At 36.4% G+C, this 9,045-nt stretch overlaps 1 protein-coding gene across 3 annotated transcripts in view; it reads right to left on the bottom strand.

Annotated features, from left to right (window-relative positions):
• Positions 1 to 9,045, bottom strand: part of LOC107669000 (draxin-like) — a 38,526-nt gene that overhangs the window by 20,685 nt on the left and 8,796 nt on the right. For 2 of the 3 annotated variants that reach the window (XM_016461089.1, XM_016461090.1), the window contains exons 2-3: positions 3,099 to 3,585; positions 146 to 381 (exon numbers count right to left, since the gene is read on the bottom strand). In XM_016461089.1, coding sequence (XP_016316575.1) covers positions 146 to 381; positions 3,099 to 3,567 — 705 coding nt within the window. In that variant the 5' untranslated portion in view covers positions 3,568 to 3,585. The remainder of the gene's footprint in view (positions 1 to 145; positions 382 to 3,098; positions 3,586 to 9,045) is intronic. The other variant, XM_016461091.1, reaches the window with a different exon arrangement.

Here is a 9,045-nt window from a genome sequence, read left to right as displayed (position 1 = left end):
TGGTGGTAAAATTTTAAAAAAAAAAAAAAAAAAAAAAGGAATCCAGCCAAAACAATGCAAAAATGCTTTTGTACACAGTCCTCTGTGCATATGAGAGGAATAACAGCATCTTAGAAAACTAAACACTCTGAACAACACAACAGACCTTCATATTCAAGGACGCTTCTGCTTGCCAGGGTACCTTGGGTTTGGTGGAGGCTGGGGACAGTGTTGGGGGATGCTCGTTGATTGCCGTGGTTACCAAAATGGGGAAGAGAGGGGAGGGAGCTTCAGTGAGTGGGGCATTGCCGTGATTGGGCGGGGAGGTGTAAAAACTATCCTCAAATGCATTCATATCCTGCAACAAGGAGCCTAATTCTGGTTCAGGGTCATAGAGATCCCCTAGGAGAAAAAGAGAGAGAAACTATGGTCGGTCTTTAATAAAATTAGCATTCATAGTTTAGACTTGGCAAACATCTCATATGGCTACTTATAGACACAGAAACAAACCCAATGTTACTCTACTCCATAGGCCTATTGAACATCTCAGGCTTTATTGTTAAATATATTTAATTGTATACAGTGCACTATATACACTACTGATCAAAAGTTTAGAATATTATGATTAAGTCTCTTATGCTTGCCAATTAAGGCTGCATTTATTTGATCAAAACAGTAAAAACTGTGAAATATTATTCAAATTTTAAATAACGTATCTCTTACATATATTTTGAAATGTGTAATTTTTTCATTTATTCCTGTAGTAAAGCTGAATTTTCAGCATCATTACTCCAGTCTTCAGTGTCACATGACCCTTCAGAAATCATTCTAATATGCTGATTTGCCACTCAAGAAACATTTCTGATTATTATCAACGTTGAAAACAGTTGTGCTGCTTTTTGTGAAAGCTGTGATACACTACCATTCAAACATTCAGTATGTTGGTTTAGTATAAGAACCATTATTAATAATAACTGAGCGCCAAATCAGGAAATTAGACAGTACTGGACCAAGCAGTGTATTGTAGTACATATTGTACATAATCCTTGTTCTTTGAATGTGGTTTGAAGCTGGATGTGTGCTTAGCTGAATAAATGTGAAATTACTTGGGAAAAAAATGATATATCTACCTGCCAGTGAGCAGGGAAAGTTTAGATGTCACTGCAAATATAAATGAATAAACTTCACCCCAAAAATAACAATTCTGTCATCATTTACTTCCTTGTGTTGTTCCAAACTAGAGTTTCTTTCTTCTGTGGAACACAAATGAGACATTTAGAAGAATCTCTGCTCTTTAAATAGTCATAGAATATTGTGAAAAGGTGCTGCTAAGCTTCAAAAAGCATCATGAATGTAGTTTTAGGTGCTATATTACCACTTACGTATGTAATTGCATGTTGTGTGTCATTCCTGTGGATAACAACTTTTTAGCCTTTCTCTCATACAGCTTCAGCTGACTTTAAATGTAGTACACAAGCATTGACTAACTTGACAGTCATTGGTTACTATAAGCTTTCAATGTATGGAAAAAAAGCAGAGATTGAAAAATAGGTCGGCACAAGTATTTGAACAAATTTGTAAATTTCAATATGGCTTAGCGTGATTATTAAATGAAAGGCTGCAAATTTAGTCTGATGCAGTGCATTTTTCAGAGTGAAGCATGGCACTGTGTTCATTTACATTTTCATAATTGCCAAGATTTAAAAAAATATACATTTTAGCATTTTATCAGATTACTAACGAGAAGTGTTTATAAACCTGTTGTCAACTAAACAGACTTAAAAGACTACCTGCAGTTTTTCGCCAAAAGTTTAGCTTTTGAAACAGAAAATTTTTCCATTTTTAGTAATTAGCAATTTTTTGTCTTAGTAGGTTGTTGTAAAACAGGGGTGTCAAACTCAATTCCGGGAGGGCTTTGAAGCTGGATGTGTGCTTAGCTGAATAAATGTGAAATTACTTGGGAAAAAAATGATATATCTACCTGCCAGTGAGCAGGGAAAGTTTAGATGTCACTGCAAATATAAATGAATAAACTTCACCCCAAAAATAACAATTCTGTCATCATTTACTTCCTTGTGTTGTTCCAAACTAGAGTTTCTTTCTTCTGTGGAACACAAATGAGACATTTAGAAGAATCTCTGCTCTTTAAATAGTCATAGAATATTGTGAAAAGGTGCTGCTAAGCTTCAAAAAGCATCATGAATGTAGTTTTAGGTGCTATATTACCACTTACGTATGTAATTGCATGTTGTGTGTCATTCCTGTGGATAACAACTTTTTAGCCTTTCTCTCATACAGCTTCAGCTGACTTTAAATGTAGTACACAAGCATTGACTAACTTGACAGTCATTGGTTACTATAAGCTTTCAATGTATGGAAAAAAAGCAGAGATTGAAAAATAGGTCGGCACAAGTATTTGAACAAATTTGTAAATTTCAATATGGCTTAGCGTGATTATTAAATGAAAGGCTGCAAATTTAGTCTGATGCAGTGCATTTTTCAGAGTGAAGCATGGCACTGTGTTCATTTACATTTTCATAATTGCCAAGATTTAAAAAAATATACATTTTAGCATTTTATCAGATTACTAACGAGAAGTGTTTATAAACCTGTTGTCAACTAAACAGACTTAAAAGACTACCTGCAGTTTTTCGCCAAAAGTTTAGCTTTTGAAACAGAAAATTTTTCCATTTTTAGTAATTAGCAATTTTTTGTCTTAGTAGGTTGTTGTAAAACAGGGGTGTCAAACTCAATTCCTGGAGGGCCGGAGCCCTGCAGAGTTTTGTTCCAACCCTGCGCCAACACACATACCATGTAGTTTTCAAATAAGCCTGAACGACTTGATTAGTTGGATCAGTTGTGTTTAATTAGAGTTGAATCTAAACTCTGCAGGGCTCCGGCTCTCCAGGAATTGAGTTTGACACCCCTGTTGTAAAGACTGAACCCTTAAAAAGCAACTATTGCCATTGGCACCAGTGTGATTCCTTTGTCCTTTTTGCATAGATGTTTCAGCAAACAGAAATATGGGGGATGATTTCTTATGAAATAAAATGCTTACCATATTGCAAATTGCAATGACTCGTATTAACTAAGTAAAAAATTCAGCAAATCTCAATTACCTTTAGCTCGACCTTTGTCTCTTTTGCCTCCCTGCTTTCTGTGATCAGCCTGATGCCCGTGACCATGTCTCCTGCCTTTACGATTGAACTCTCCCTCCGGTGGATGATTTCCCCGCCGCATATGAGCAGTACCCCTCACCTCCTCATGAACCTCCGTCCTCATACTGTCCCCAGGCCCCATCTCCAGCCTTACAGGGCTCAGACCCTCCAGACTTGTCCCATCCTCCTCCGGTCGATCCAGTGGCCTTTGCGAGTGAAGCCCAACACTATCCCTGTCTTTACGTGGCCAGTGTCTCCGTCGTTGGCTACCGCCCAGAAGTCCCATATCTTGGTCTTGCTTGGAGTCAGAGGAGGAAGACCGGGTCAGACTCTTTTTGGAATTTTCAGATGGGATCTCAGAGCTGTACGATGTGTGGGACAGTGTGATGAGGAGCACAGCCAAGAGACGACAAAAGCCGGGAGCCGTCATCTTCAAACACAGTGCCACCTGTTGTTTAGGGCAAGATCAGGTCAGACTTTAACACTTTTGCACTTTGAATACATGTAAATGTACACACCTTTATTATTATTTTGAGAAATGCTTATTAAATATACTGTATATAAATATATATATTTTGTTTTTTTTACATATGTCATAAATAATTAATTCCTAAATATTTACAACATGACATTTTAGGTCACTTTATTTTAAGGTCCAATTCTCACTATTAACTAACTATTAACTATGACTTTTGGCTCAATAAACTCCTAATTACTGCTTATTAAGAAATAATAAGGTAGTTGTTACGTGATGTAGAACATGCCCATGCAGAATATATGCTTTATAAATACTACTAAGCAGCCAATATGCTAGTAATATGCATGCTAAGCAACTAGTAGTGAATAATAGTGAGAATGGTAACACTTCAGCATAGGAACCAATTCTCACTATTAACCAGTTTCTTATTAGCATGCCTATTATTAACATGTCGGCTGTTTATTAGAATTTACAAAGCACATATTCTGCATGACCATATTCTACATCCCTAATCCTACCAAATAGCTAAACTTAACTACCTTACTAACTTTTAATAAGTAGCAAATTATGAGTTAATTACAATCATAGTTAATGGTTTGTTAATAGCGAGAATTGGACCTTAAAATAAAGTGTGACCACATTTTACAACAGGAACTAAGGTTAGTGTGGTTGTTAATTATTTGATATTATAAGAGACTTATAGAGCTTGGTACACAGCCATGAGGGGCTGATGGGTTCCTCTATGATATAATTTCCTTTTTTTCTGTTGGTTTAACTATTTCTTTCACCACATTCATTTGGTAACATTATGAATACTTACATTTCATTAATATTTCAAATATTAAGAATGTCCCCCCCCCTTACTATTATTATTTCAAAAATTAAAAACATGCTCATCATTTGTGTATGTATGAATTACAGTTTTAATATATATTAATATGTTGACCATCATTGACACACTGGCAGATTTCTAACATACAGTTGGCATCTCACTGTATCCAAGAATCCAGCCATAAACGTTTGGATGTTATAGCCAATATGCCCTGATAATAATGTTTATTATAACTTATCTTAGTTAGCTAAGCTTAAATTAATCAAAACTGAAAAATTCAGACAAACGTTCAAGGACTTTTAATGAAACTTTAGAATTTTAAACCAGGACATCACAAACCAGAGCATCACGTTAAACCCAGAAATATACTTTCATATTTAAATAATGGTTTTGCTTTGCTTTGACATGAAATAAACAAGAGCTCAAAGGCAACCTAAATGTGTTGAGAAAACTTGCCAGACTAAATATCAGGTTTGGATTCCCACAGGCCAAGAATAAGAGGATCCAAAGGAAGAATCTTTCCTCAGGTGGTATATCAAAGTTAAGCTTATGAGGAGGTTCTCACCATGCATCTCACCATGCAAATCAGTGACATGGGTCTTACTTTGATCATCCGAGGTCTGCTCTCATCCTCAGATGCTCCCCTCAGTCAATCTGGCCCCTTTACTCTGTCTTTTGTCCCCGAGAGCCGCTCACATTACTTCAAACGGCAGACATCCATCCTTGCATTTAAGACTGGCACCAGTGTTACTGATACAAACATGCTAAATTTACATATAAGATGTCTTTAGATTTCTGATGATTTGTCATGTTTATAATGATGGAGCAAGGCTATTCTTGATGGCTTCAAGTCATTGTATTTACAAGAATGTCCGCAGTAATTACTTGTGGGCTGCATTTATATGCATTTTGTATATTGTAGATGAGGTATTGCAATGAAACCAGAAAATCATAATTTAGCCAGTTTATGAGGTTTCAGGCTTGTGTGACCAAACCACATTTCCACTAGTGATAACCATGCTCGTGGTGTGTTCACACCATCAAAGAGTAGATCAAGGTGCAAGAAATGCCAGTGTCATGGGTTTGATTCCCAGGGAATGCATGAACTGATAAAATGTATACCTGTGAATGTTATCGGCAAGTGAGAAAAAGAGCAAGAAATATAAAACTGCCCAACTGGCATTTTATTCCAAAATGCGCTAAAAGGTAGTAAGACTGTTTAGGCCAGTTCATGCATCAAATGTAAAATTGAAAAGATATCTACTAGAGATGTACCTGAAGCTCTTTTTCAACAGGCACAGAAAATAACTTCAAAACGAATAATCCACATCCAGTTTTATCTTATATCTATTGTTTACATTTCACAAATGGAATCTCTTTTACATTTTTAACATTATGTTTCATTCTGGTGCATGGCTGTCTTCTGAATTGCAGAGCTCTGCCAAAAGATCTCTTCCGATCATGTCAGATTGAGGCTATGTGGCTGTTTTATGGACCAAACATTTTGTCACAGCTTGTTTAATTGCTGTTACAGCAACATTTTACTTTTCCACTCAGACAGTAAAATTATTATTATTATTTGTATTAATAGTATATAGTACCTCAGTCGTCAGATTGCTTAATCTCAACATTTTAAATATGACTGGACTGGATATGTGAGTGTGCATCATGGTAATCGTATTTCACAAAAGTACTATTTCTTTATATGCAAAATTTACTCAATAGGAAATGAATGAGTACACCTATAATTCATTTGGGCTGGATGAATAAATGATCGTCCTGATTCCGTACAGTACATCCACAATTCTTATTGCCGCCTTTAATATGCAAGTAAAACTATCAGAGGAGAACATTACTCTTCATTGCCTTTGCAACTGGAGAGCACATTAAGATGGCAAAACTTAAATTGCAGCTCCATCTCTCACCATTATTGCCTTATAATTGGTATCTCAGTGCTGTGATTTAGGTAATGAATCAAGCTCAATGAAATAAAGCAGAATTTAATGAGAAGGGTTTGGTACAACTGGGCGGTAATGAGGAGCGTTTGATATGCCATGGTTTATATTATCCATCTTTCACTTTCGCAATCAGATTCAAAAATGTCTTGCATGCACACAAAGCAAGGTTTAGGACAACTTTCTACCACCAATCTTTGCTACGTACTCTCATCCAGAGATATGGCAGTGTACATACAGGTTTTAGGATTGTGTTAGTGCTACCATTAGCATTAGTATCAATTAGTGCTTGTATTGAGTTATTGCCCACGCTTTTATGGGCTTAGGGGTGTGTGCTTACATTGTGTTCGTGTCAGCATTAGCGTATTTAGGTCTCTCTAAGACTTTCTTTAATGTGGGCGGGGGTAGTTCATCAACCTGGCAACCCGCTCAGGCAGCCATTCTGCTCTGTAAAGACAGAGGCGTATGATAAATCAATGGGGATGGGGTATTGAGCTCTTGTGGGTCGATAGTTGGACCAGCCTTATCAGCCACAGTCACACAAATGCACCTCACACCCTACAGAAATCGTTGTGTAGGGTTGCTAGCTAGGGGACTTTATTGTGGGCTATTTAAGAACCCATCCACAAAGACTAAGTGAAGGAAATTGCATATGAGGCTGGGTAGCAAAACTCCTGCTAGAGGAAATTTGTATCAAGATTGCAGGCGCTTCATTTGGGAATACACACTGACTGCTTTGGGCTTTATCAGTGCTTTTCACAACCGGAGAGGGTTTAGAACAACCGCTGAGCTTTAGTCTCCACACAATTGCTGGTCTCTATTCAGTATGAGCACTCCCCCGTAGACTTTGTTAGTATGACAAGTGTGTTCGTTAGTAGTTCATTAGTCTCTCATCCACCACACAAAAAACAACAGTAAAGATACCAAAAAAAAAAAAAAAAAACAGCGTAAAAAACAAACAAACAAACAAACAAACCAAAATGTCTGGAAGCTTCTAAGATTTCTGAAAAGTCTTTATAAATGAAGGCTCTGGGTGATTTGAGTTCATGCTGATCCCATACAAAAACTGCCTACTGTCATGTGACTAAGAGGTGGAGCTTTGAGGGAGCTGAATGATGGGATGAAATGAAGTCTTGAGATGTGGGAGCCGTGCACACTGCTGGGCTTGGTACCCTGCTGGGCTCACCCACAAAGACCACACACCATTTAAATAGGAGTCATGGATAACATACACAACATCTGGCATGACATGGCATATGCAGGGCTCAGGCTTAAGGTGAGATGCAGACCGTGGGATGACAAAAGGGGTTGGGGAACCTTATGTATCCAATGCACGATTTATAAAGATGCTGGGCTGTGCAAAATCAATAATACAGCCACTGGCTAAAATGTTGCCTTTTTGTTCTATATACAATGGCTGTTTCTCAAAATGTAATTTTGAAAAATGGCCTTTATCAAACAAGAGAGTAAATATACATTTTTTGATAAATCTGCAACACTAATTTTTACTTTGACAGTAAGAAATAGTTCAGTATTAATAATTACTGCTGATTTTCACCTTTTCAGGAGAATGTTTTACCCAGAAAATGTGAGTATCACTGTGTTCTTGGTGATTACAAGTGTGTTACTATCCTAAGGTGTTCTGAGTGGCTTATACAGTACCATGCTACTATGGTTAGGTGTTCTGAATGTTTATTATCATATTGTTATGTGGTTGTTCAGGGTGGTTGCTAGGACATTGCTGGTCAAAAAAAAAGGTAACACTTTATTTTAAGGACCAGTTCTCGCTATTAACTTGAAGCATGCATATTACTAGCATATTGGTTGTGTATTAGTACTTATAAAGCACATATTAATGCCTTATTCTGCATAACCATATTTAAGATCCTTTACCCCACACCTAAACTTAACAATTACCTTATTAACTATTAATAAGCAGCAAATTAGGAGTTTGTTTAGTGAAAACTCTTAGTTAATAGTGAGTATGTCTTCTCTGTTCTAAAGTGTTACCAAATATATATCAAATTTATGTTTGTGGCAAGTAAAAACTATGAATTATCATATAATTTACAGTGCAAAACTGTAAAAGATCCCTCACATGTTTATATTCATTATATTTTATTTCAGCACTTTCTTATTTTTGTCATCAGTTATGTGCTATGCATTAGGTTGTTTTATGTTACATTTTGCGTTATTTAGTTTATGTTTATTGCATTAAGTATTGCTTGCATTCGTGTGGTGTTCGTCTTTGTTTGTATAACCCTGTGCACCATCCATAGAGATGCATTGACCATGTTTTATTCTTACAATTAATTCTGATTCATTCATGTGATTTTCTGTTTTACCATCTGTTATGGTGGTTATCAGCACATTTTAAGGGGGAAAAAGTAAATTGGTATATTAAAATTAAAATAATAACTTGCTTAATAATAATAAGATATATAATAAATAATTATATATCTTAATAAAAAGTTGTAAAATACACAGGCGCCAATATACCATCCTGTAATACCTGAAGAATTGTCACCATATTTTTTAACAGAATTTTTGGAAACCACAGCTGCCAGTTTGCTACCAAAAATATAACGAAGGAGTGTCTGGAAGGATATATGACGACTCCGGGCTGGACTCCGCTTCGTCCAC

This window comes from Sinocyclocheilus anshuiensis, unplaced genomic scaffold (assembly GCF_001515605.1).
Source record: "Sinocyclocheilus anshuiensis isolate Anshui unplaced genomic scaffold, SAMN03320099.WGS_v1.1 scaffold192, whole genome shotgun sequence".
In the NCBI taxonomy this organism is placed as follows: Eukaryota; Metazoa; Chordata; class Actinopteri; order Cypriniformes; family Cyprinidae; genus Sinocyclocheilus; species Sinocyclocheilus anshuiensis.
The sequence above is the reverse complement of the archived record's forward strand: the minus strand, read 5'-3'. Positions and strand labels throughout refer to the sequence as shown.